Source organism: Pongo pygmaeus, chromosome 9 (genome assembly GCF_028885625.2).
Source record: "Pongo pygmaeus isolate AG05252 chromosome 9, NHGRI_mPonPyg2-v2.0_pri, whole genome shotgun sequence".
Lineage (NCBI taxonomy): Eukaryota > Metazoa > Chordata > Mammalia > Primates > Hominidae > Pongo > Pongo pygmaeus.
Window position 1 is genome coordinate 4,710,766 of NC_072382.2, and position 26,935 is coordinate 4,737,700.

General features: G+C 54.3%; 1 protein-coding gene across 3 annotated transcripts in view; it reads right to left on the reverse strand.

Annotated features, from left to right (window-relative positions):
* Positions 1 to 257: 257 nt before the first annotated feature.
* ANO1 (anoctamin 1) overlaps positions 258 to 26,935 on the reverse strand; it is a 223,156-nt gene continuing 196,478 nt past the window's right edge. For all 3 annotated transcript variants that reach the window (XM_054440756.2, XM_054440758.2, XM_054440757.2), the window contains 8 exons: positions 26,809 to 26,866; positions 24,579 to 24,679; positions 22,771 to 22,916; positions 19,049 to 19,201; positions 9,552 to 9,604; positions 6,889 to 7,073; positions 3,880 to 3,985; positions 258 to 2,044 (listed from right to left, as the gene is read on the reverse strand). In XM_054440756.2, coding sequence (XP_054296731.2) covers positions 1,778 to 2,044; positions 3,880 to 3,985; positions 6,889 to 7,073; positions 9,552 to 9,604; positions 19,049 to 19,201; positions 22,771 to 22,916; positions 24,579 to 24,679; positions 26,809 to 26,866 — 1,069 coding nt within the window. In that variant the 3' untranslated portion in view covers positions 258 to 1,777. The remainder of the gene's footprint in view (positions 2,045 to 3,879; positions 3,986 to 6,888; positions 7,074 to 9,551; positions 9,605 to 19,048; positions 19,202 to 22,770; positions 22,917 to 24,578; positions 24,680 to 26,808; positions 26,867 to 26,935) is intronic.

The window sequence follows — 26,935 nt, forward strand, 5'->3', positions numbered from 1 at the left end:
GCAAATGCGAACATGTGTGCACGATACATGCAAAACACATGCAAATGAATAGGCACACACATGTGCATGCACAAATGCACACACGTACAGAGAGATGAAGTCCCAAGAACATTTAGAGCCATGCGCAGGCCGGCACCAAAGGAAAGAGATGCCTGTCAGTCAGTGCTGAGTTTGCGGGGTCACTGGACTCTGGGGACGGCCTGTGAGTTTCTCAGGCGAACGTCAGGTAGACAGCATTCGAGTGAGAAAAGTGTCGTATATTCAAATTTATTTAGATGAATGTCCAGCCACAGTCCTCTGTGGATTTGTGTACATTCACTTTTTAAAAAAATGGTTTCCATAAAAGGATTTTTGGTAATTGCCTAATTTTTAATACAGTATTTATATACAAAACCCACTTCAAACTACTTACTGTACAAGAGAAAAGAGAAGCATCAGATTGCATGATTTTAGCAAATAATGGAAATCTATGACACCTAAGAACTTTGATCACAGTTGGCAGATTAAAGGGAATGTAACATCACATCAATGATGTGTTCAAGACAAATGTATTTGTATTTTTCCTCCTGGCCTTTGCTAAAATGATGTTTCTCTCGGTGCTTGAGAAATTTCAAAGAGTTATTTAGTATCATTGCTGCAAACTTAGATCACTCATATCATTTATGAGACTTGGTTTTATACACTTTTAAAATAACTGTCCAACAGTGACATTCCTGTGAGTAAAAATATAGAGAAGTGTTATCAAAATATAAGCCTTTATTAATAAAAATCTTTGGTAGTAACAGTATTTTAAATTCCTCTCAACGATATTTGGTTAACTAACAAACTCCCTCCACCTTTGAGCTATAGAAAAAAAATCCTCAATCTACCATATAATTGATATTTGAAAAAAAAAACCATAAATATTCTAAAGCTTCCAGGGGACCCCTGGAAGCCCTAAGACCTCTTGAAACCCTGACACCATCTGTGGAAATGCTTCCAAGGTCATCTCTCTCTGCCCATTTCTGGTCAACCGGTTTTGTCCCATAAGGAAGATGAACAACTCTGAGGTCAGCTTGGTGTGATGGGGGCAGGTGTGTGGCTGACAGCGGGGAGCCTGCCAGGGACGCCAAGGGTGCTGTTTCTTGCTTAATCAGGGACACCTGTGTCCCCTTCTAGCTCTCCAGGGATAACTGAGATGCTCCCACACCCCCGTGTGGCTCAGGGATGAGGCACTTCTCTCTCAGCCACTCAGCTGATGGAAGGAAAAGGCGACAGAAAGTCTAACACTTCTGAAAAAGGCAGGTGACACCTTTTGGAACCGGAATCAATCATTATTCTTGTGTGGGTTTTCCATTTTCCCTGAAGCATCGCACCAGCTTTTGCGCGATGCCTCGGCTTACCATTTTGCATCTATCTTAAGGAATTAGGAGGATTCAGAGGAGGGTTTCTAGGGGCCTCTGCTCACTTTTCACCGCTAGGGAGACTCAAGTTTCCAAGCATTCTTTCTGCAAAGCACCTGCCTTTGCTACCTTATTGCCCTATTACCAGCCATCATTTTGATTCATCTTGAATACTACAGATTAAAAAATATTCCCTGCAGAATGGCTTTGTGCAAAAACAAGGGAAAGAAAACAGAAAGAAGAAAGGAAGATGTCCTATCAGAAAGTGGTCCTCCATGTTTGCAGAAAACCCAGGACCCACTGGGCCCTGGTGGGAGCGGGAAGCCGCCTGCCCTGGGAGAGGGTGCCCATCGGTCGGGATGCCCGGCTGGCCTGCCCAGCCCCCGCTGGCATAGCTACAGGACGCCCCCGTGGTAGGCATGGCTGGGGGCTGGGCTGCCGAGGCTGTCTGGGCAGGCTTTGGGGTTGTGGTGGTTGCATGGCAGCTCGTCCTTCTGCCGCTCCTTCTCCATCCAGGTTTCCAGCAGCTGCTGCTTGTCTTGCTCCTCCCGCATGAACAGCTCCACCATGAGCACCTTCTCCTTGTGGATCTGCTGGCTGATGTCCTTGGGGATGTCCGGGATGACCCAGTCCACGAAGTCGCTCATGAACATGACCAGGTTCTGGAAGGAGGAGAAGCAGCGCGTGGCAGCGGGGAGGATGGCGCCTGGGAAAGTGCTCCCGACCTCTCTGCCTGGCCCCCACCCGGTGGAGCGCCACTCCACGACCTCCTGGCCCGTTGACCTCCCTGGGCCTCAGTTTCCCAGAAGGTATAAAGGAGGCATAGAACCACCTGGCAGGCCTCTGGGAAATGTTGGCCGACTTTCTCGAACAAATCTGAACTCAGTAATTGGGAAAATCATCTGAGTCATTCTGAATTCCTTGAGCAGGAGACTCAGGAAGTGACCTGATGGGTTACGTATCGCCAAATCTAACAAGCATCGAGCTTTGGGGAAAAGCATGAAACTGGAAATAGCCACAAATGGATCAAACTTTTACAGTTTGCAAAGCCTCCCAGGGTCTCCCTGAACATCTACCACCTCCATGGAGACATTTCTGGTGGATAGAAGGCAACGTAAGTCAGTTTTTATGGAAAAACAGAATCTTGTTGTTTGCTGAACATCTGTCCAGCGAGCATATGTGAGCACCCCCCAGCTGAGCAGGTTCCCGCCACAGGCGGTGCTGGTGCCCCCTGGATTGGCGTCTTCTCCTGGTTGGTGCTCCCGGTCCCCAGCTGTGGCTGGGCTGTCTCTGGCCGAGACCCCTCCTTGCTGGGCTCTCAGGCTCTGGTCTGCGGAACCCAGCCCCACACACCTTTTGCACCGCTTGCTGTGAAAAGCTGATGGACGGGGCCACTGAGCTTAAAGGAGTGGAAGGGCCTGCCCTGTGACAGAACTGGGACTTGAACCCAGTCTTGGGGATTCCAGAATCAGAGCCCTTTGCCCACTTCCTTCCTAGCATCGACTTAATCGATGATAGAGGGACACCTGCGAGCAGAACCTTGGCGATGCCCACAGCCCAGAATACCCCCTCTCTGGGACTCCAGCTGTTGGTGCACAGCTGGCACCCTAGCCTGGGGTCCCGCTCCACTGGGAGTCCCTCTGGCCTCAGAGAGTTGGCGCAGACCCCTCCCTAGAGACTGGGCCAGCTGGGGCTGGGTCCCCTGGCTGCTGGCTGTGGCTGGGGTCATCTGAGACCCCACTGCCTTCCTGTCTGTCCTGACTCTGCCTGCTACCACAGACATGGTGTGAGAACGAGAGGGACGGAGGTGGGGTCCCCTTTCTCCATGTCTCTCTTCCTTCCTTCCTTCCTCCCTCCCTCCCTTCTCCTCCTCCTCCTCCTTCTTCTTCTCTCTCTCTCTTTCTCTCTTGACGGAGTTTCACTGTTGTTGCTCAAGTTGGAGTGCAGTGGCACGATCTCAGCTCACTGCAACCTCCGCCTCCTGGGTTCAAGCGATTCTCCTGCCTCAGCCTCCTGAGTAGCTGGGATTACAGGTGTGCACCACCACACCTGGCTAATTTTTGATATTTTTAGTAGAGACGGGGTTTTGCCATGTTGGCCAGGCTGGTCTTGAACTCCTGACCTCAGGTGATCCACCCGCCTCGGTCTCCCAAAGTGCTGGGATTACAGGTGTGAGCCACCGTGTCTGGCCCCTGTCTCTTTCAATAAAGATACTTCTACTGGATTAAACCCACCAGAGAGTCAGAACCCTTCTGCCGGTGCTCATCCGGCCCCTCTATTGGCCTTCCTCCCTCATGAGGTTGTCTTGGGCCCTGTCAGTGCAGGGGGCCTGGGGTCGGTCAGGTCCCCTCCTCGGGTGTCCCAGAGCAAGTTCTCCAAGGCTCTGGAGGAGTCTCTGAACCCCTGGCTTTAGCAGCTCCTGCTTTCCAGACTGTGGGCACAGGATGGTCCCTAAATGCTCCCATCCTCAAACTGGAAACAAAGAGACCTAACGCACCTGGAAGACGATGACAAACGCCAGCCGGGCTGCCAGGACGGCCCAGAAGTCCTTGGAGATGTCGTACTTGTTTTCTGACCACGGAGGCTCTCGGTAGTCTTTATACCTGCAAGAGACGGTGCTGGAGTGGAGGGTGGGACTCGGCGGGGCTCAGGCTCTGGTTGGAGCCAGGCAGCTCGAGGGACGCCTGGGAGAGGCTCAGCTTGGTGTGCGGCTGCCTCCGGGAGGGCAGCCCTCTCTTGGGTGAGCAGCCCACAGCCCCGCACCAAGGGAGTCTCTCTCCACAGCGGACGGGGGTGGTCAGGATCCCCCATGGGCCAGGCAGGACCTGATGGGCTTCGTGTAAAACACATGTGGCAGGAAGTATCCCCAGGCCCAGCCGTGGGCTCACAGAATCAAGGGTGGGGACCGTGTGGTCCAGGAGGTTGCAAACTTTTAAAAGCAGTGGTGCCTTTGTTCCCAAAAGGTCTCACTGGAAACTCCAATAGGCCCCAGGAGTGCAGAGCCTACTTGGTTGAAGTCGGAGAGGGTTCCCTAAGCTTGAACCCCCTGAACCTCAACCCAACGCCCATGCTCCACAGAACTCCAGAATGGGTTCCATGAAACACAGTTTGAAAACCACCTCTCCAGTCCATCCCCTCTTTGAGGGAATCTACCGAAGAAAACCCCCTGAGCACTTTGTTAGCCAGGTGTGGTGGCTCGTGCCTGTAACCTCCGCACTGTAATCTCAGGCTGAGAAGTTAGAGATCAGTCTGGGCCACACAGTGAAACTCTGTCTCTGCAAAAAATACAAAAATTAGCCGGGCATGGCAGTGCACGCCTGTATTCCCAGCTACTCGGGAGGCTGAGGTAGGAGGATCACCTGAGCCGGGGAGGTTGAGGTTGCAGTGAGCTTTGATCACACCACTGCTCTTCAGCCTGGGCCACAAAGTGAGACCCTGTCTCTAAAAAAAGCAAACCAAACAACAACCAAAAAAACCAGCAAAACAATACCCTGAACATTTTATCAAAGTAACTTAAGCAGTTTATCAAACATTTGCGAAAGAACGAAGCTAAGCATTCCATTGGTGCAGGCAGAGGAGTGTCAGGCAGCCGGCCTGGCCCGCCCTACCCTACCGGGGTCTGGGGCTGCTTTTCCTCCTCCAGCGTTGCTGCTTGGTCCTCACCTCCTTATCTCGAAAGAACTGCCCCTGGTTCTCGTTAGCAGCTTTAGATGTAGCTGACTGATCTCCTGCTTGGAGAGTCAAGCTCACTCACACTCCTCTCCCCAAGGTCCTGCCACTGACCTTGTCTCTTCGTGGATATGATTGGAGCCTCAGGAAGGAGGCTTGCCCCATTCATGATCACTGCCCATGTTCCAGTTCTCCCCAGCCCCTTCCTCTTTTCACAGAGACCCAGAGATGCCCAGGGTCTATGGGGGCAGGGTGAGGTCTCTGCCTAGGGCCTTCCTCCCTCCACAGCTCCCTGAATCTGGGGGATGCCACACATCAGCTGGAACGTGGCTTGAATGGAGCTAACGTCCCCACCCTGCATTGGAAAAGCTTCCCAAAGCTGGACAGAAAATGCCCCCACGAGGGGCAGGATTTCCAGGGGCTCAGCTGCAGTTTGTGCCCCTGTTGGCCACTAAAAGCTGAGGTCAGTCGGGGAGGCCAGGAGAAGGGCCACCTGGATTTGCAGGCACAGCCCTGACCCGGACCCACATCCCTGGTGCTCGCCCACTCCAACTACCACCTTGCTGTGTGTCCCCTGGGCAATCACTTGACCTCTCTGGGCCTCAGTCTGGGCATTCCCTCACTTACTTATGTCACAAGCATTTATTGACCAACTACTATGTGCCAGACCCCACTCCAGGGATGGAGAATTCAGGGGGGTGCACAACAGATAGGGCCCTTGCCTACGGAGCTTGATTTCTGGAGGGAGCTGGATGGGAGTCTCCGAGGGCCTATTCAGCACTGAGCTGCCAACTCCTGAGATAGGATCGGGCTGGGCCACGGCTCTGGTGCCAGCTGCTGGGCCAGGCAGAAGTTGCACAACCTGCTTTCCCATGGGAACGAGCAGCCCTGTCCTCCCAGTGTCAGAAGCCACACGCACCAGCTCGTTCCTCTTTATTCTGTACTCAAGGCTTTGCCTGCTAGCATCTGTCTCCTCTTCTTCAAGTCCTAGCACCCCAGTTTTCCGTAGGACCCCCCAATTCTCTGTGACCTCACACCCTGGCACATGACCTAGGCCAAGCCAAGGAGAGCCCTCCTCCTTGTGGCAATAGCGGTTGGTTCAAGATGGACATCTGACTGAAGATGGGGCAGTAAGACTCAGTCCCTGGATTTTCACTATTGGGAAACAGAAGGTCTTCCCACAGGGGCTGCAGAGCAGAGACGATTCAAGCCCGGAGCTGCTGGGGATCCTTTCCACCAGCAAGAGAACAATGCAACACAGAGGAAATCAAAGTGGGGAGGCAGTGCCAGAATGGAGCCTGATGGCAAACTGTAGCTCCTGGATCCAGCCATGCCTGAAGCTATCCTGGGCTTCTTAGTTACGGGAACTGGTAAATCACCTCTAATTTCCTCCCCTTAGGCATTTATTTATTTGTTTATAGATAGGGTCTCACTCTGTTGCCCAGGCTGGAGTGCAGTGGTGCGATCATAGCTCTCTGCAGCCTCAAATTCCTAGGCTCAACTGATCCTCCCACCTCAGCCTCCCGAGTAGCTAGAACTACAGGTGCATGCCACAAGGCCCGGCTATTTAAAAAATTTTTTTGTAGAGATGAGGTCTCACTATGTGGCTCAGGCTGGTCTCTTTAACTCCTGAGCTCAAGTGATCCTCCTGCCTGGCCCTCCCGAAGTGCTGGGATTACGGGTGTGAGCCATTGCACCAGCCTTTTTTTTTAATTCTTCTTTTTAAGCAAGTTTGCGTTTTTCATGACTTGCCCCTGATTTGAGCCCCATCCAAACCCGGGCTCTCCCAGAAACCCAATAAATGTGGCTTTTCAAAGAGGGGAGCAGAGAGCAGTACCTGCAGATCTGCACCTCATAACCCAAGTCCAGGGGGTCATTGGGGGCTGTGCCGTTCTGGAAGTCACTGACGTTGAAGGAGGAGAGGGTGTGGTTGACGAAGCCGTGCATGGTCCCGTTCTTACTGTACATGTAGAGGTACACCAGGCGCGGGATGAAGTCAGACGTGAAGGAGATCACGAAGGCCTGTGCAGGGGATGTGGCAGTGAGGGGGACCCCCAGCCTGGGCGCAGAGGGGCCGGCCGCAACAGGGGGTGACCCTTCCACAGCCACACTGGGCCCTGGCCATGTGCCACTGCCCCTGGCGGGGATCATAGCCGCACAGCCTTGGCATGCTGAGTCAATGTTGCAGGGTTGCGGGTGCTCCTCTCAGCACCCTGGCAGCTGAAGGAGAGTGCCCAGGGGCCAGAACAGCGTACTCCTGGGAGAGAAGGCACCAGGCAGACGCTGGCCGCCTCTCGCTGGCTGTGTGGCCTTGGGCAAATCACCCAACCTCTCTGTGCCTCCATTTTCTTCTTGTCAAAACAGGGCTAACAACACCCACACCATGTATGCACTGTGCCTCTGGGCTTGTTGGAGAAGGAAATGAGGCAGGAAGGAAAAGTGCTTTGCAAACTCTCAAGTCCTCACCCGGCTTGTTCTATTATAGCACTGGCTCTGGCTGGTGCCCTTACAAGAGAGGAAACCAAGGCCCAACGGCTGCCTCTCACATAGCTGTGTGGCCTTGGGCAAATCACCTAACCTCTCTGTGCCTCTGGTATCTTACCTGTAAGATGGGGCCATGACAGTCCTCGCCTCCAAGGGCTGTGTGCAGACTAGTGGGCTAGTGTGTGGAAAGAGCCTAGAAGTTTCTAGAACATTCTAGGTGCCTCGTGAATGTTACCTGCTACTATCTTTTTTTTTTTTTTTTTTTTTTTTAAGAGAGAGACACACGGTCTCACTGTGTTTCATTATGTTTATGTTGGCCAGGCTGGTCTTGAATTCCTCGCCTCAAGTGATCCTCCCACCTTGGCCTCCCAAAGTGCTGGGATTACAGGTGTGAACCACCACGCCCAGCCTGCTGTTATTGTTGTTGCTGCTGTTGTCCTCAGGAGATGCCCACTGTGCTCCGCAGCTGCTCACAGCACCCACTTGTTGCAGACAGGACGTACCTCTGTTCCCAGCTCCACCCACTCCAGCACAGTGTGGGCCCTGCCTCAGGGCCCTGTGCTCCCTTGTCTGGGTGGGATAAGGAGCCATCCCGGTGTGCACACTCTGCCTGCAGCCTTCCTGTAATCTGGTGGCAGCGTGTGCCCGGTGTGCACACTCTGCCTGCAGCCTTCCTGTAATCTGGTGGGAGCGTGTGCCTGGCAGAAAGGGTTGCCCATCGGGAAAGGGCACTGTCAGAGGGCTCTGAGGGGCCCTTCTCCAGGGCTGAGTGTCACCCCCTGCCCTCTGTGGGGACTGAGTCCCAGGGCCTGCTGAGACCCTGACTTAGCATCACGGCCCTGCAGGGGCATTGACAGTCAGCTTTGGGGAGCCGCCCCGTGTCCCCCACGTGCACGGTGTCAACTTTTGGCGGGGAGGATTGGGCTCAGCCAGAGGGTGGAAGGGACGAGAGCCATGGGCCCTTGGCACAGCAGACTCCCCGTGGCTGCCTCGGGTTCTCATGTCTAGGATGCAGCCTTGGGCTTGAAGTATGTGCTGGGGACAGCTGGGCACAGCTAAACCCGGGGAGATCCAGGCCATGGGTAGAGTCAGACAGACCCCGATGGGGAAGGCTGAGGGCCGGGCCATCCTAGCATGCAGGCCTGGGGATAGGAGAGGCTGGAAGGGGCTGCCATGCTGGGGAGGAGGCTGGGGGCCTGGAGCCCTGATCCTTAGCAGAGCTGTGTGTGAGGCTGATGAGTGCTCCCTTCTCGCCCCATTTCAGCATCTCTCAAACCTTCCCTGCAGAACAGCCATACGTTTCAGATTAAGGAGAAAAATCAACTTTTTTCTTTAAATAAGAGAACAGAGAGATTGCCAATAAGGAATCTCTGTGTTTCTCTCCCTCTGTCTGTCTTCCCTCCTATGTCTGTCTCTTGTTTATTCTCAGTGGACTTAGGGGCCAAGCTGGGCATGGTGGAGAATTTTGCTCAAAGCTTGCAGAAAGGCTGGGCGCAGTGGCCCATGAATGTGATCCCAGCACTTTGGGAGGCCGAGGAGGGCGGATCACCTGAGGTCAGGAGTTTGAGACCAGCCTGGTCAACATGTCAAAACCCCATCTCTATTAAAAATATAAAAGTTAGCCGGGTGTGGTGGTGGGCGCCTGTAATCCCAGCTACTTGGGAGACTGAGGCATGAGAATCGCTTGAACCCGGGAGGCGGAGGTTGTAGTGAGCTGAGATCACACCACTGTACTCCAGCCTGGACCACAGAGTGAAACTCTGATTCAAAAAAACAAAAACAAACAAAACAAAATTTGCAGAAAAAGGTTGAAGAGAATTTGTTATGCCTCCCCAGAGTGCATCCTCCCCGCCCCATGCGGTCAAGGGACATTTATAACTAGAGAATCCGGGCAGCCTGGGGTTGCACCGTGGCTAGAGGCAAAAGACCCATGCCCAGCTCCTTCTCCACGGGGCCCCGGCCACCTGACAGTTCAGCCAGGACTTCCATTCCGCCAAGGTCCCTGATGTCACTTACATTGATGATGACGGCAAGCTTCCCAATGCCTCTGAGGATATTGTACCAGATTCCTGGGGAAAGAAGAAGTCAGAGTTTTAAAGAGCCCTACACTCTCAGTCGTTCCAGCTACCAGGCAGCAGTCTGAGTGGCTGGGGGTCCCCCTCACTGTCACGTCCCCTGAGCCTGGGCGCAGAAGGGCCGGCCGCAACAGGGGGTGACCCTTCCACAGCCACACTGGGCCCTGGCCATGTGCCACTGCCCCTGGCGGGGACCATAGCCACACAGCCTTGGCATGCTGAGTGAATGTTGCAGGGTCGTGGGTGCTCCTCTCAGCACCCTGGCAGCTGAAGGAGAGTGCCTGGGGGCCAGAACAGCACACTCCTAGGAGAGAAGGCACCTTGCAGTGGCCAGGCTTTCTCACAGCAGTCAGAGGCTTACTGCAACCAAGAGTCATTTGCTCAGGTCCTGAGGGAGCCAGGTCAGTGCCAGGGCCTGGTGTGTACCAGCCCTTTCTGACAAGCTCACCAGCTTCTAAAAGAGGTGGTTAAAGACAGCTGCTCCCTCAGTGGTTCTGCACAATCTCCCCATGCACCTGTTTAAATGCTAGTTGGCTTAGATGAAACCTTATTTTATTCCTAAACTGACCAAGCTTCAATTGGGGTGCACCTCCTAAAGCTCTGGCGGAGGATACCTGTATTTAGGGCTAGGCCAGACATGGCTTTGCCGATGAAGAACAGTGCCAGGGCCCCTGGCTGGTGGCACCGAGTCCACAGCAGTGCAGGTCGAACCGTTCCCCATCTGGACACCCCTTTGCTCCCTTTACTCCAACACCCAGGGTTGCACCAAATCGCAGATGAACAAGAGAATCAGAACACAGCGCCCCGGGGCCATGCTGGTCTCTCTATTCGTCTTCCCAGCGGCCATGAGAACTAGCAGGGCCCAGGAAGGAGGCCCTCAATGGCCCAGGAAGCTGGGCCTCAGTGTTGCAATTCCTGGAAATGGTCCAGTGTCCCGGGCTGACCCCTGCCTCACCCTAACTGCACCCTATCATGCCCAGCAATGTTGTGTGCAGCGGTTCGGCTGGGAGCACAATCCTGGGGCCTGCTCTCTGTGCCCTGAGCCAGCTCTGAGATGGGTGATAACTAGCACTAGTCAGAAAGGGCTAGGACGGAGCAGGTGGACTTTCCGCCTGTGTGGGGGGCTGCCGGGAGAGCTGTACACAGCGCTTCTGCCCTAGTAGCTGAGGGGAGCCTCCCAGTCCCCGTTTTTGGGGTGCATGCTGGTGGTCTGCAAAGGCAGCAAGAGTTCAGGCCCTGCGTGGCCCAGAGCTAGAAACCACAGGCTCAGACAAAACCTCTGAGACCAAGATCTCTTGCTCCCTGGCCCCAGCCAGTGTCAATTCAATGACAGACCACGGTCACAATCATCGTCAATCAGAAATGCCCACTGCGGGCTGGGTGCGGTGGCTCACGCTTATAATCCCAGCATTTTGGGAGGCTGAGGTGGGCAGATGACTTGAAGCCAGGAGTTCGAGACCAGCCTCGCCAATATGGCAAAACCCCATCTCTACTAAAAATACAAAAATTAGCCAGGTGTGGTGGCACATGCCTGTAATCCCAGCTACTCGGAAGGCTGAGGCACGAGAATAGTTTGAGCCAGGGAGGTGGAGGTTATGGTGAGCCAAGATCACGCCACTGCATTCCAGCATGGGCAACAGAGAAAGGTTCTGTCTCACAAAAAAAGAGAAATACCCACTGCAACCCATTGCTGGTGGGCAATTTAAGAAGTGACAGTCACACTTCCCTGACCCCTGTCTCCAGTCCTCGGGCCATGGGGACCATCGCCTAATCCCAGACGAGGAGTTTATTGTAGCTCCATTTGATCTTCTGCACGAGTGCAGCGGTCCTCAGTTTATTTTTCTGCTGGAGCAGGTGGTGGGGCAGTCACATGGGCTCTGCCCACTAGCAGTCCTAGGGCCACCCCATCCTGAATAAAGCACCTGGGAACGCAGGTGAGGGTTGGATGGCACAGACCTACAAAGTCGGCACTGAAGCACTCCCTCAGGAGTGGAAACGCTTCCCACCCGGCTTCTCCTGGCTGGGTGTCAGGGCTGAGGGCCCTCCGTGGACTCCGAGCTCCTAGGGCAGGCTGCTAATTGCACATCCCTGCAGCTTCTGGGTCTAGCTTGGCGTCTGGCACATGAGGTGGGTGCTGCTGGGTAAATGTTTGCCGAGTGACTGCACGAGCGCAGAAAGCCCTTTCCAACCAGATTCTGGTGCCGGAGCAGAGGCTGCAAAGCGGTGGCAGGTAAGCCCCATCCAGGCTGCATGGCCATTTTGTTGTGCCTGCCTACTGCTTAAAAATGCAGACGGATGCTTAAAAACTGGGAAAACGTATTTTAAAAAATCAAGGCTGGGCGCGTTGGCTCACGCCTGTAATTCTAGCACTTTGGGAGGCTGAGGTGGGTGGATCACCTGAGGCCGGGAGTTCGAGATCAGCCTGGCCAACATGGCAAAGCCCCGCTCTATTAAAAATACAAAAATTAGCCGGGTGTGGTGGCGGGCACCTGTAATCCCAGCTACTCAGGAGGCTGAGGCAGGAGAATCGCTTGAACCTGGGAGGCGGAGGTTGCAGTGAGCCCAGATCGCGCCACTTCACCTTAGCCTGGGAGAATGAGCGAGACTCTGTCTCAAAAAAAAAAAAAAAAAAAAAGAAGAAGAAGAAAAAACAAATCTTGACTCCTCGGCTCTGGTCCTGGCTGGCTGGTGCGTCTCCTTGGCAACAGCTGGCTGTGGTGCCCGGGGTCATCCCCTGCAGGCTGGGCTGTGCACCGCAGCTCTGCTGTCTCTGCTGAGGCCTCCCGGCGACCTCCGACCTCCATTATGGCCACCTTAGCATCCAAACCCAGACCCCCACTAGAGAGTTGAACGTTTCAAGAAATGTGGGAACAGGCACACTGCTCTGTGGCCATGAAGAACACTCCCAGGACTTAGTCTCACTTGCGCGTGTGGCCCACCTGGCCCTTGGGGTGCTGAGTTTGAGACCTCCGAAGTGGGGTGCTGAGGTGCGGTGGGCCTGGGGTGGAGGTTGAAGTCTTTGGGGCTCCCGAGGGACGTGGCTCCTGAGCTCAGGGCCGTCGAAGGGCAGGACTCAGGCAGGCAAGGGGGTCTGCCCAGGTGATCGCCCAACCGGCCCAGAGAGACAACAGGAAATGGGAGGGATGAGGCGGGGATGAGATGGAGCCGGGAGCGGGGTCTTCCTCGCTTCCGGGCCCCGATGGAGCCTGTCCTGACAGGTCTGCGGGATATCTGCGTCCAGGTGGATGGCCCTCCGTGTGGTCCTGCATATCCGCGGGGTGTGTTAGAGAAATGCAGAACCGGCACCCCAGCCCCAGCCCACAGAATCCTCCTCTCCTGGGGTGGGGCTGGGAACCCCCAGTTATTCTGACGCACATTCCAGGGTGACACTCACTGCTCTAAGGATCTCTGTAAACCAAAAATAAAATTCTAAGGGTCCCCCGAACCATTTGAATGGGGTCCATCATCTCGGCCAGGGCACCCCCAAATTAACCTGAAAGACTGGTTCAGGCCATGACAGGAAGCAGGGGGCCGGGGGAGGGTCGGACAGGCCTCCTCATGCCCTCCTCCCTTTTGGAATTCAACAAAAGCCTACCAGCATGAACATCAACACAGACCTTAAGTCTGATAAACATTTACAGTCTATTCTCTCTGAAGTCTGTTACCTGGAGGCTTCATCTGCTCGATAAAACCTTGGTTTCCAAAACCCCTTATCATAACCCAGACTTTCTATTGATAGTAACTCAACCAACTGACAATCAGAAATTTAAAAAATAGGCCGGGTGCAGTGGCTCACGCCTGTAACCACAGCACTTTGGGAGGCAGAGGAGGGCAGATCACCTGAGGTCAGGAGTTGGAGACCAGCCTGGCCAACATGGTGAAACCTTGTATCTACTAAAAATACAAAATTAGCCAAATCTGGTGGCACACACCTGCAATTCCAGCTACTCAGGAGGCTGAGGCAGGAGAATCACTTGAACCCAGGAGGTGGAGGTTGCATCATGCCGTTGCACTTCAGCCTGGATGTCAAGAGTGAAACTCTTGTCTCCAAAAAAAAAAAAGTATATATATATATATATACACCCATAATCTGGAAGTCACCCCACCCTGTCCCCCCTTTCTGGACCAAACCAATGTATATCTTGGATGTATCTGATTGATGTTTCATGTCTCCCTAAAATGTATAAAACCAAGCTGTACCACGGCCACCTTGGGACCACGTTCTCAGGACCTCCTGAGGGCTGTGTCATGAGCCATGGTCACTCATGGCTCAGAATAAATCTCTTCAAATATTTGACAGAGTTTGACTCTTTTCATTGACGTCTCTAAGTAAAAGGGGATGCTGTGCTTTTAGAATATTCTCTGGGTGGGCTTCTTTTATGGAAGTCCTGTTGGGGAAAATTGCCTCATTTTTACTTCCCCAAGTAAATTCCTTGGTTTCTTTCCCAAGGAATTTTTCCCACTCTAGGGGATGCTAAGCCCCATTTCCTGGAACAGAACAGGGAGGTATTTGGATAAAGCCAGGTACTTGGCGAGGCCACCACTCCTGCCCACACGCAGTGCCCGGGAGCTGAATGGAGGCTGCACTTTCCCACCAGCAGGCTCTGAAGAACCAGGAAGAGAACGGGAAGTCGAAAGCAGGGCTGGGGAGCTGGAGCGGATTCCCACGCACGGGCTGGGTCCCTGCTGTGACCCGCTGGATGGCAGGGTGATGAAGGCACCTGCGCTTTGTGGCACAGCTTCCCCCAGCCACCCAGGGCCTCAGGGGCGCAGGTCACAGGGGCCCTCTCTGTCCTCTCAGGGGGCTCGCCTGGGGGCCCTGCACGGATCACAGAAGGAATACAAAAGCCTCTTCAAGGAAAGGTTATGGTTAAGGAACCCATAAACAAACTCGTGAAAGGAGGGCAGATTATGCCTTCAGCCAACCGAACAGGAACGAGGAAGTGAGTAGCTGATCTGTAAGAACTGAGCAAAAACCAGCCAGGTGCAAAGAGTCCAAAGAGGCACGCGGAAGGCCTGCTGCTGGTGGGGACGCCAATGCCTGCAGAGGGACTGCGGGAAGCCAGGGCCACTGAGCTGCTGCTCCCTTTCACCCTGGTGGGTTTGCAAGCTTCATTTAGCCACCATCTGGGGACAGCCAGAGCTTCTTGAAGCAGAGGGTGCCAGAGCAAACACACACGCACTGTGATGCGGCAGGTGGCGGGCAGGGGTGGGGTACTGTCGGGTGCCTGAGCATCAGGCCTTTGTGAGGACTCAGTGTGGGCTGCACTCTTCTTTTCTTTTCTTTTTCTTTTTTTTTTTTTAGCTGTACCTGCTGGAATGGGATGGCACTCTTTTCTTTATTGCCATGGGACAGGGAGCTCCGGAATTTCCAAGGACTGCAGGGAGAACCTGGTGAGCGGACCCGGGGTCCCCTTTTGGGGTCTTTGGTATACAGGGTGAGGTTTTCAGAGGCAAACCCTCTACGCATGCACGAGGCCCAGGGCTTGAGCTCTCCTGTTCCTGCTCGGCACTGTTATCGCCTGGGCCTCGGCCTCCTATCTGGAAAGTGGGACTGAGGAAGGATTCACCCAGGCTTCCTCCCGGGGTTCCCTGGAGGACACACAGGCTGAGGTTCTGAGGAAAGTTCATGTTGGAGGCAGCTCTGTGATGGGGATCTTCAAAGCAGCGCTATGCTGAGGCACAGCCTGGGGTGCAATCTCGCCTTGCTCTTGAGAGTGGGTGTGCAAAGACGGCCATGGTGGCCTGTTTTTCGATAGCCTCTTTCTCACTTGTCCCTAAAAGCTAAAAATGGCTTTTTAAATTTTTTATTTTTTAGGTGGAGTCTCACTGTGTTGTCCAGGCTGGAGTGTAGTGGCACGATCTCGGCTCACTGCAACCTCCGCCTCCCGGGTTCAAGCGATTCTCCTGCCTTAGCCTCCCGAGTAGCTGGGACTACAGGTGCATGCCAACATTAAAAATTAAGAATGCTTTGGCCAGGCACGGTGGCTCACACCTGTAATCCCAGCACTTTGGGAGGCCGAGATGGGTGGATCATGAGGTCAGGAGATTGAGACCATCCTGGCTAACACGGTGAAACCCCGTCTCTACTAAAAAAAATACAAAAAAATCAGCCTGGCGTGGTGGCGGGTGCCTGTAGTCCCGGCTACTCGGGAGGCTGAGGCAGGAGAATGGCATGAATCCGGGAGGCGGAGCTTGCAGTGAGCCGAGATCATGCCACTGCACTCCAGCCTGGGCAACAGAGCGAGACCCTGTATCAAAAAAAAAAATTAAAAATGCCACCACAAAAATTGGCATGCCGGGCTAATTTTTGTATTTGTAGTAGAGATGGAGTTTCACCATATTGGCCAGGCTGGTCTCAAACTCCTGACCTCAGGTGATCCACCTGCATCGGCCTCCCAAAGTGCTGGGATTACAGGCGTGAGCCACTGCGCCCGGCCCTGGCCTTTTTAAGTGTGAAATGAAAAATGTATGAAAAGCGTAGCCTTTGGGTGAGAACCATTGCCTAAGACTTGAGGACATCGTCTCTGGGTCCAGGAAGCCTAAAACGTTCACTCTCTGGCTCTTTACAGAAAACAAGTGCAGACCTCTGACCTAGAGCACCAGCAAATCAGCACTCCAGGCTTGCTCCACCTCTGGCCATGGAGGGCTGTGGTATGAGGGGCAAGGGGCTCACCCGTGGCCTCAGCAGAGGGAGAACAGGGATGCTGGTGGTTAGCGGGATCTTCGGAGGGTTGATTAGCTCATGGCTTTTAAAGCCTTTGAAATTTTTAAACAAAATCTCACAGGGCAGTCTAATATAGAGTGTCTGTGTTCTGAGTCTTCATTACCTGGGTCACCCAGAGAAGAGGTGATATAGGGAAGCAAAAGTGTCTAAACACAGTGCCATGACCTCTTACCCAGGAGCCCTGGGATGTCCCTCCCTACAAAGCACCGATGTTTCCAGACCCCTTTCAAAGCCAGGGCCTTACGCAGTGCAAATGTGAAGCTGCTGGGTGAATCACTGCTATCTGATGGTCTTTGACCTGTGAAAATGACGATTTCATCTGTTTTAGTCTATAAGACAGCCAAGCATAAGAGAAGCCAGAGTTGAAGTTATCTTGGAACCAGACAGTGGAGGACTGGCGGATTTGGTCACCAGTGGATGCTGGGCTTGCCACTAGGGGCCAAGGTGTGGACCAAGGAGCTTCCAGCCAAGACAGAGCCGCTAACAACTTAAGGAGAAAACACAGACTGGGGTGAGATGATCTGAAGGGTGCTTCCAATGAGAATCACACAAATACCAAGGACTGGAGAAGCCCTTGGAACAACTGATAAAGCTTCCCACATTTTTTTTTTTTTGAGATGGAGTCTCACGCTGTCACCCAGGCTGGAGTACAATGGCATGATCTCGGCTCACTGCAACCTCTGCCTCCCAGAATCAAGGAATTCTCCTGCCTCAGCCTCCTGAGTAGCTGGGATTACAGGCTCCCACCACCACACCTGGCTAATTTTGTATTTTTAGTAGAGACAGGGTTTCACCATGTTGGTCAGGCTGGTCTCGAACTTCTGACCTCAGGTGATCTACCTGCTTCTGCCTCCCAAAGTGCTGGGATTACAGGCATGAGCCACTGTGCCTGGTCAGTTTCCCACATTTTTGTAAGATTATGTTTGGCCTACAAAAGCCCAACCCAAAGCTATCTTATCAAGCTAGTATGGAATCTTTATTTCAGCAAGGTGATATCCCCAGTATGTAATTCAACCTTTTGTTTATTCCAATAATTAGTACAAAGGTGCTATTCTAACTAAAATTGTGTTAAATTTGAGATAAAATGAATGTATTTTTGTAATTTTGTTTTCACCCTGAAAATTGGCCCTACTATAAGACAAGATGGGATCACCCTTCCTGTGAGGGCTGGCTCTGGTGGAGGCCTGCGTGGGGCTCTCATACCCTTCACCCTCCTGGACAGATCGGCACCCTGTCTCTGCTTAAATGCCTCTGGTAACAGGGAGCTCTCTAACCCACAAGGAAGTCTGCTCTGTTTTTGACTCCTCTGACTATCAAAGTTACTCTTTTTCTTTTTTTGAGACAGAGTTTCACTGTTGTTGCCTAGGCTGGAGTGCAATGGCACGATCTCTGCTCACCGCAACCTCCACCTCCCGGGTTCAAGTGATTCTCGTGCCTCAGTCTCTCAAGTAGCTGAGATTACAGGCATGCACCACCACGCCCGGCTAATTTTGTATTTTTAGTAGAGATGGGGTTTCTCCATGTTGGTCAGGTCTCAAACTCCCGACCTCGGCCCGCCTCGGCCTCCCAAAGTGCTGGGATTACAGGCGTGAGCCACCGCGCCCTGCCCTTCTTTTCCTTTTTTTTTTTTTTTAGACAGAGTCTCTCTCTGTTGCTCAGGCTGGAGTGTAGTGGCACGATCATGTCTCACTGCAGCCTTGACCTCCTGGGCTCACACGATTCTCCTGCCTCAGCCTCCCAAGTAGCTGGGACCACAGGTCTACGCCACCACATCCAGCTAATTTTACTTATTTTTTTGAGACAGGGTCTCACTCTGTTGCCCAGGCGTGGGCATGGCTCACTGCAGCCACAACCTACGTGGGCTCACTCATCCTCCCACCTCAGCCTCCTGAGTAGCTGGGACTACAGGAATGCACCATCACGCCCAGCTAATTTTTGTATTTTTTTGTAGAGACAGGGTTTCACCATGTTGCCTAGGCTGGTCTTGAACTCCTGAGCTCAAGCTATGTATCCTCCTGGGCCTCCCAAAGCACTGGGATTACAGGAGTGAGCCACGGTGCTCAGCCCAAGTTATTCTTTACGCTGACCTTAAATATACATTCTCCCAAACTCACACCCCTTCTCCACATGGTCGAGGTGCCTTAGTGACGGGGTTAAAAAGCTGGAGTTGAGTTGCATCTTGGCTTTGATCCCTACAGGCAAGCCATGCAATGACTGGGACTGTTCTTCCCTGTCTACAGATGGGGGCTCCTTCCTTCCTTTTCTCTTTTGTGAACATTAAATGATGCCATGACATGCAATGTAGGAGGGCACTTGCTGAACAGCCAACACTCCTTTCCTATTGGTCTCACCCTGGCTCTGGGGTCATACAATTGCTACAGGTAGGTGTCGCCAGCCATCAGAGAGGAAATGTAGTCTCTTGTACCTCCTAAAGCAGCAGGTTGTTGAGACATTCAGATGTCTGGGACCCACTCTTTCCAAATGTCCTCTGTGACCAACGCATCTTAGGAGGGGAAGGGTGGGGACAGGGCTAAGCGAGCCTCCACGTCTTGTGTCACCTGCCTTCCAGGCTCCACCCGGCAAAGGCTGAGTGAAGAGCCCCAGGAGGGACACCTGGCCAGCTCTGGCTCTGGCTTCTGGAGAGCAGCAACCCCCTCCCCAAACCCAGCACACACTTGGAACCGGTCCTGCCGGCCCGTGGGGTCACTCACCGATGTCTTTGGCTCTGACAGCTACCGGCCTTCGGAGCTCAGTGACAAACTTTTTGGCGTCCAGGCGGATCTCAATGATGTTGTTCAGCAGCGCAAACAGCGGGGCCAGGGGGAAGGAGGCGACAAACAGGGTGACAAAGCCAAACTGGATGACTGCAGAAAGAGCCCAGTGCCAGTCAGCACCCCATGAGCCACAGCCCATAAGGGGGGACTCCACCACCCCATGTGCTGAGCCACACAGGTCTGGCTGCCGCCCCACCTCCAACGAGCCCACCTGCATGGACCCCACCTGCAGATGCATTAGGGGACCTTTTGGGATGGACCCTCCATGACCCTGGATGACCTCCAGGCCAGGAGTGGGCTGAAGGCAGAATTCCAAATTTTGCTGTGAATCTCAGTGTTTGACTCTTGAATAATGGGAATGCTCACTTATCTATGGCTAATCTTTTGTGAGATAGTCTCGATCTGTCACCAGGCTGGAGTACAGTGGCACAACCATGGCTCACTGCAGCCTTGACCTCCCAGGCTCAATGAATCCTCCCACCTCAGCCTCCCGAGTAACTGGGACCACAGGCATGCACCACTATGACTGCTTAATTTTTGTATTTTTTGTAGAGCTGGGATTTTGCTATGTTGCCTGGGCTGGTCTCAAACTCCTGAGCTCAAGTCATCCACCCAAAGTGCTGGGATTCCAGGCATGGGCCACCTCGGCAGCCTATGTCAAATTTTAAAAAATCATCGCCAAAAGGAAAAGGACCATTATGAGCTCAAAGGCCCAGCCTGTGGTCATCCCCCTGCCTGTGCTGGGAAGGGATGTGGCAGTGGCCCTGCTGCTTCCATCATGGGGGCTCCCTGGGACCTGGGGGACCTGCCTGTGTGGCTGCATCTTCCAGAGCCCCAAACTTCCCCTTGCATCAGGACTCCTGGATCCAGGTGGGGACCCACTGCCCAGGACAGTCCCTCGCCTCCGCCCCTGCAGCCCTCCCCCTGGGGATCGTCCCACCCAGGAGCTGCCTCTGGGGCTTCTCTGGCTTTGGATGCCACATCCAGCATGGGGCTGGGCTCCTAGCAGAAGGTCAGGAAAAGGTTGCTGAGTGGAACTGAGCAGGAAAGCGGGTTCGGGAACTGCGCAGCAGGACCCAGTCCAAGGGCGTTTGGTGCCAGGCAGTAAACAAGGAAGCCGGCAGAATGTCACCATGTGCCTGGTGGGCTGAGTGTGGGCATTGTTAGCACGTGGGGTGGGCAGTGCGGGGTGCTCTGAGTGTGAGCACTGTTAGCAGGTAGGATGGGCCACGGCGGGGAATGCTCTGCAAGTTCTCTCACTGGGCTGTCTTGCTCGCCCTGGCAAGGTGGGCTGAGTGGGAGGCCTCTGGTCCTGTCTGAGGTCCCTGGAGGGGATGAGGCATTGCTTATGTGGGGCGGTGTGTGCTGTGCATGAGGGCTGGGGGCTGCTGAGGCCTGAGGCCTTGGGTCACTCACCAGGGTGAGCTTCCTCACTTCTGGGAGGCGCTGCCTACTCTGGCACTAAGGGTGTGACCAGGGAGCTGGAGACACTGCCAGGGCTGGGGCCAGGGAGGGAGGGTGCAGGGGGGCCAGGAGGTGAGGCATTTCCAGATGAGCTTGCTCTCCCCATCTATCCACATCTGTGGCTTGAGACTTCCTTGAAGGAGCACACTGGCAGCCCATGGGGTGGGGAGAAAGTCAGTGGGTGTGGAAATGTGCCTTGGTCAGTGGGGGCAGCGTGGAGCACAAGTGAGCCACTCCCTGTGTATGTGGGCAGGAGGCGCCTGCTCCAGAAATCCCCTTTGTCCAAACCTGTCAGGAACTTGGGACGTGACGTTCAGCCACTAGGAAAATAAATCCAGGGAAGGGGCTGCCACTCTCGTGGCCCACTGCAGGTTGTGCTGGTGTCTTGGGCTCTATTCTCCCTAGGGTTTCCTGTGGAAGGAGCGACCCTACAGGCAGGGGAAGCCACCTCCCAGACCCCATCCCTCCTGGCCACGTGGCCAATGCTGAGTTTAAACGGCTGGGAGCTGTCTGTCTGCCCACCGGCCTGACCCTGGTTCAGCTTGGACCTTATTCCAGGAGAAAACAGACAGGAGCCACAGAACGCCACACTTAAGATTCCTCTCCTCCTGAGTCAATGGCAAGGTGCTCCTTGCACGATTGTCTGGGGAGCCAGGAGCGACATATGTGGACAATTCGGCTAACAGGAGGGGCACAGGGCAGCACTTGTGGTGAAATTAAACAGAAACGCTCCCCACCCTCTAAGGTACCCTTACCCCCAGGCCCTTTTTAAAAATGCAGCCTGCCAGGTCTCACCTCGAGCAGACCAGGAACAAACCTGCCTGGGAACGGGCATTTTAAAGAAGCTGACCTTAGTGGCCGGGGCACTGCGTGCTGGGACCCCCCTCTGCAGGAGTCTTCCTGACTGCCTTTGCTCATCCATTCAGTCAGCAAACACACACTGAGCACCCACTGTATACCTGGACCTGCTCTAGGGGTAGGGCTATGGGATGAGGAACAAGAGAGGGTGAGGCTGCCGTCCTACCGGGGGGAAACAGAAGAGGGATGACGGGGTGAGGCTGTCTGCTGGGGAGCAGAAACACCAAGCAGAGGAGGGGTGGGGGTCGTGGCCTTGTCGGGGAAGGGCTGCCCCTTTCAAACACAGTGGTCGGGGAAGACTCCTCTGTTGGGGGACGTTCTGAGTAGAGCCCGGGAGGCAGGGAGAGAGTGAGCCATGCAGGTATTTGGGGGAGGGCATTCCAGCAGGGCACATCTAGTGCAAAGGCCCTGGGGCGGCCTGAGCTCCATGGGGCTGGGGAGCAGCAAGGAGGCCAGCACGTGCGGAGTGCAGGAGGCAGGAGGGAGAGGTAAGTGACCAGGTCAGGGAGAGTCCAGAGCTGTGTGGACCACACCTGGTCTCTTCCCAGTTCTCCTTGGCCACCCCCAAAAGGTATGTGCCACCTCTCGGCATCCTCCTGGCCAGCCACATGATTGAGGGGGGTAAGGCTCGATCCCTGGGTCTCCTTTGAGCGCCTGCTCTGTGCTGGGGGCAGCTGTCACCAGCCCACGGGTGAGCAAGTCCTGGCTCCTGCAACTCAGGAGCTCACCGCCAGGAAGGGGAGATAAGTCATGGAACCAAAGTAGGATGCTTGAAGGGCCTTGGAGCTGAAAGGAGGGACCTCGGATTGTGGGGGCTTTCAAGTGAGGACGATCTTGCAGCTTAGCAGGGCTGGGCCCTCGGCTGGTGAGGAGACTGAGGGAGGAGGAAGAGCTGCACAGCCCAGGCCGTGTCGGGCTGCGCTGATGGGGACCGTGCCTGGGGACCGTGGCTGGGGATAGTGCCTGGGGACCGTGCCTGGGGACCGTGCCTGGGGACCGTGGCTGGGGACCGTGCCTGGGGACTGTGGCTGGGGACCGTGGCTGGGGACCGTGCCTGGGGACCGTGCCTGGAGACCGTGGCTGGGGACCGTGGCTGCTTGACCTGGGCCTCTGGAAGACAGGACTCCATCCAGAGCAGCCATGCTCACTGACCCAAGGGGGTGGCAGCACTAGGATCCCACGGTCTGCATCTCCCTTCTCCCTGCCTGATGCTTATGGAGGGACACTGGGCACCGTGGGGTCGGGGGCATCACGTCCCTGCAGCCCTTCCCCACTCCAGGTGGCATGCTGGCCTGTTTCTATCCTGATGTCACCTGCCTGCCCCGGCCATCACTCACTCATTTCCATGTACTCTGGGGTGAGGCCCGCGAAGGGCTCCAGGTTGTAATCCACCTCGTACCGCTGCTTCCTCTTCACACACTCCTCGTGGTCAGGGGGGCTCTGCCGCTTCAGCTTCAGGTAGCGGATGAGCTTCTTCATCTTCCTGAGAGATGAGACATCACGCAGTTAGGTTTGCAGGAAGGTGAACTTGGGGGCTTAGGTCTGGCACCTCTAGTGATGTGTCTTTTTCTTTTTGAGACAGAGTTTTGCTCTTTTTGCTCAGGCTGGAGTGCAGTGGCCCTGTCTCAGCTCACTGCAACCTCTGCCTCCTTGGTTCAAGCAATTCTCTTGCCTCAGCCTCCCGAGTAGCTGGGACTACAGGCACATGCTGCCACGCCTGGCTAATTTTTTGTATTTTAATTAGAGATGGGGTTTCACAGTGTTTCCCAGGCTGGTCTTGAACTCCTGAGCTCAGGCAATTCGCCCGTCTCTGCCTCCCAAAGTACTAGGATTATAGGCATGGGCCACCGCGCCTGGCCTCTAGTGATATTTCTAAGTTTCTGCTTTAAATCCAGAATTCACTTGTTTGCCATCATTTCTTTATCGATGATCTCCTCTGCCCTTTCCCCAAAAAGCAGGGGGCAAGCGTCATGGCTTTGCTGGCTACAGAAGGAAACGGAGGTGCAGGGAGGGCAAACGGCCACTTGTGAACCACAGGAGGGCCCAGCAGGCATCAGGGACACAAGAACAGTGGAGGCTGGTCATGCCCAAGTGGACTCTTGGGGAAGGACACAGATCATGGAAAATGGCCCGACAAGTTCCTGACTCCAGAGACCCAGTAGCTGTTGGGCAGGTGGGAATGGGACACGGATTTCCGAAGGGTACAAGGTAACAAGGAGGCCGAGTCCCCCAGCCTCTGTCTGGAAACCCTGGGGAGCCAGCATTGGGCTTGGGGGCACCTGGTGGTACCCCCCATCCTCAGCCAGCATGGGGAGTGGGGTGTTATTCTGACTTCCTCTCCCTCCTTCATCCAAAATGGGGTGGCTTTATTTTTTAATGTTTTTATTATTTATTTATTTTTTTGAGACGTAGTCTCGGTCTGTCACCCAGGCTGGAGTGCAGTGGTGCGATCTCAGCTCACTGCAACCTCCACCTCCTGGGTTCAAGGGGTTCTCCTGCCTCAGCCTCCCAAGTAGCTGGGACTACAGGCGCCCGCCACCACGCCCGGCTAATTTTTGTATTTTTAGTAGAGACGGGGTTTCACCATGTTGGCCAGGCTGGTCTCCAATTCTTGACCTCAAGTGATCCACCTGCCTCAGCCTCCCAGGGTGCTGGGATTACGGTTATGAACCACTGTGCACGGCCCTGTTTTTATTTTTTAAAACAGGGTCTCGCTGTGTGGCCCATGCTAGAGTGCAGTGGTATAATCATAGCTCACTACAACCTGCAACTCCTGGGCTCCAGCGATCCTCCGGCCTCAGCCTCCTGAGTAGCTGGGACTACAGGCACGCACCACCACACCTGGCTAACTTTTTATTTTTTGTAGAGGTGCAGTCTCGCTTTGTGCCCAGGCTGGTCTTGATTTCCCAGGCTCAAATGGTCCTTCTGCCTCAGCTTCCCAAAGTGCTGGGATTACAGGTGTCAGCCACCATGCCCGGCCTGGGGTGGCTTTTGCCCCATCTTCCCTCTGTGTCCTCCTCTCCCTGTTTCTAGTGCCCCCATCTTGGTTGAGGCCCCGCGTCCGCCCAGACCCCCACAGGAGCCACCCACACATCCCTCCGCCCCGCCCCGCGTCTGCCGCTCTAACCCGCTGCAGCACACTCACGGGATGCCGATCTCGAACAGGTTGTTCTGGATCAGCTGTTTCCCCAGCATGATGATGCTGAGCTGGATGCATAGCTCCATCAGGCAGCCCCCTGGTGCACACTGTGGACAGAGAGCAGCATCAGCCCCGCCACAGGGACACCGAGAGAGGGACCGCAGCCCTGCAGGGAGGCCCACCCTCATGCGGTGGGTTGACCTGCGTCCTCCAAAAAAAGACGCTCAGGTTCTAATCCCCGCCACCTGGGAACGTGGCCTTATTTGCAAAAAGGGTCTTTGCAAATGTAATCAAGTCAGGGTGTTTTCATGCTGGGGTAGGGTGGGCGCCCATCTGAGGACTGATGTCCTCAGAAAAAGAGAAGGCGCGAGCACAGAGGGAAGAGGCCGCGTGAAGATGACGGCAGAGGGTGGAGCGGCAAGTAAAGGAACCATGAGGGCTTCCGTAGTCCCCAGAAGCTGGGAGAGACAAGACAGGTCCTCCCCTAGAACCCTTGAAGGGAACACAGCCCAGCTAACACCTGGATGTTGCACTTCCGACCTTCAGAACTGTGAGACCCTCATCTCTGTTACTTTAAGTCTGTGGGATTGAGTTGCGGCAGCCCCAGGAAACTGACACACCCCGCCTGCAGGCTGCTGCGCTTGGGGCTGCAGCTGGGAGCGGGGAGCGCATTGGGAGGGAGTAGGCAGGGGTGGGGCAGGGCCTCAGGGCGCCTCCTTTTTCCTAGGGCCACTGGCCGGTCCCATGCACCAGTCAGCATCCACCAGCTCTGCACCACCATGGCAGGCTGAGCCCCACGGGAGGCAGCAGCCACCCCTCTGAGGCCTAATGCCCCTGACTCAGTGGGCGTTTGCCACCTTAGGCCAGGGACCGAGCAAGCAGGTGACAGTCAGAAACCTATGTGGGCTGGAAGTTTAACTTGTCCAAGCAAAGGGAACACCAGTGATGCATGGTGACCCCTGAGGCACAGTAAACTTGTTCCGCATTCCAAATAAAATCTAACAAACCCCATACTTGTCTTGGAGAGCCATGCTTTCAGAAAAAGCAATTACACCATCTGCTTTATTATATGACTTCTCTGACCCGGGACGAGTGTGACAGGGGACCATCATGTAAAAAGGAAAGAGCATTTCAGAAGCTTGGCGCAGATGCCCATTACTGTGGAGGAGGCCCGTGTCTTGGGCTGCCCAGGGGCCTGCATTCAGGTAGTTGAACCTCTAGGCTGCACTCCAGACAGCTAGATCACCCTGTACCTGATGTCCACCTCATCCTCCATACCTTATTCCACAGGGTCTTTATCAAGAAGACTCACCCTCTTATTTTCTGATAAGCTGAATTACTCTGTGGGTTGGAAATGCTGAGACCAGAACCACTGATAGGCCCTGAAGCCCCGGCTTGGTCTGATGGAGCCCCTGGTTGTGGGACAAACAGTGGAGCAAGTCCATGGGCCGTGACAGAGGCTGAACCAGGCTGGCACAACCAGACCTTCTATGGCCAGGATCGCTGGGCAGAAACCACATGCCACCGGCACGGTGTTTGAGGGTAAAGAGACAAGCATTTCAATGTCAAGTAAAAAAAAAAAGTTAGCCAAGTTCTGTTTTGTCCTCATTAATTCATCTTTTTTTTTTTTTTTTTTTTGAAACGGTTCCTTGCTCTGTCACCCAGGATGAAGTGCAGTGGCGAAATCTCAGGTCACTGCAACCTCCATCTTCTAGGTTCAAGCGAGTCTCATGCCTCAGCCTCCCGAGTAGGTGGGATTACAGGCAGGCACCACCACACCCAGCTAATTTTTTTGCGTTTTTAGTAGAGATGGGGTTTCACCATGATGGCCAGGCTGCTCTCGAACTCCTGACCTCAGGTGATCCACCAGTCTTGGCCTCCCAAAGTGCTGGGATTACAAGCATGAGCCACTGCGCCCAGCCCTCATTAATTCTTCTTAACCAGAAGAGAAATAGTCTCACAAAAAAAGAAAAGAAGAGAAAACCAGATGTCGTGTTTTTCTTTCATTAACTCTACAGCAACTTTATCGTTTTAGGTGATTCTATATGAACACACCAAATAAGATCAAAGTGCACCCCACCATGTCAGGGGAACAGAAAAGTTGCCAGCAGGAAGGAAAGAAACCGCTGCTCTTTGCTGAACAAATGTGCTGCAGCTGCTTCTCCCAAGTGCATAGTGTAGACAAATCGTAAGCAAAACAGAAGGGGCGGCCAGAGATAAATAAAATTTCGGTTACCTCTTCCATTCGGAAGGAACGGAAAATGTACACGTAGTCGCCCGGGCGTCCGACAAACCTGAAATGATGGGGGAGGTCGTTAGAGAGAAGATGAGCCCCTGGCTCAGCTCGGGGAGAGACCCCCAAG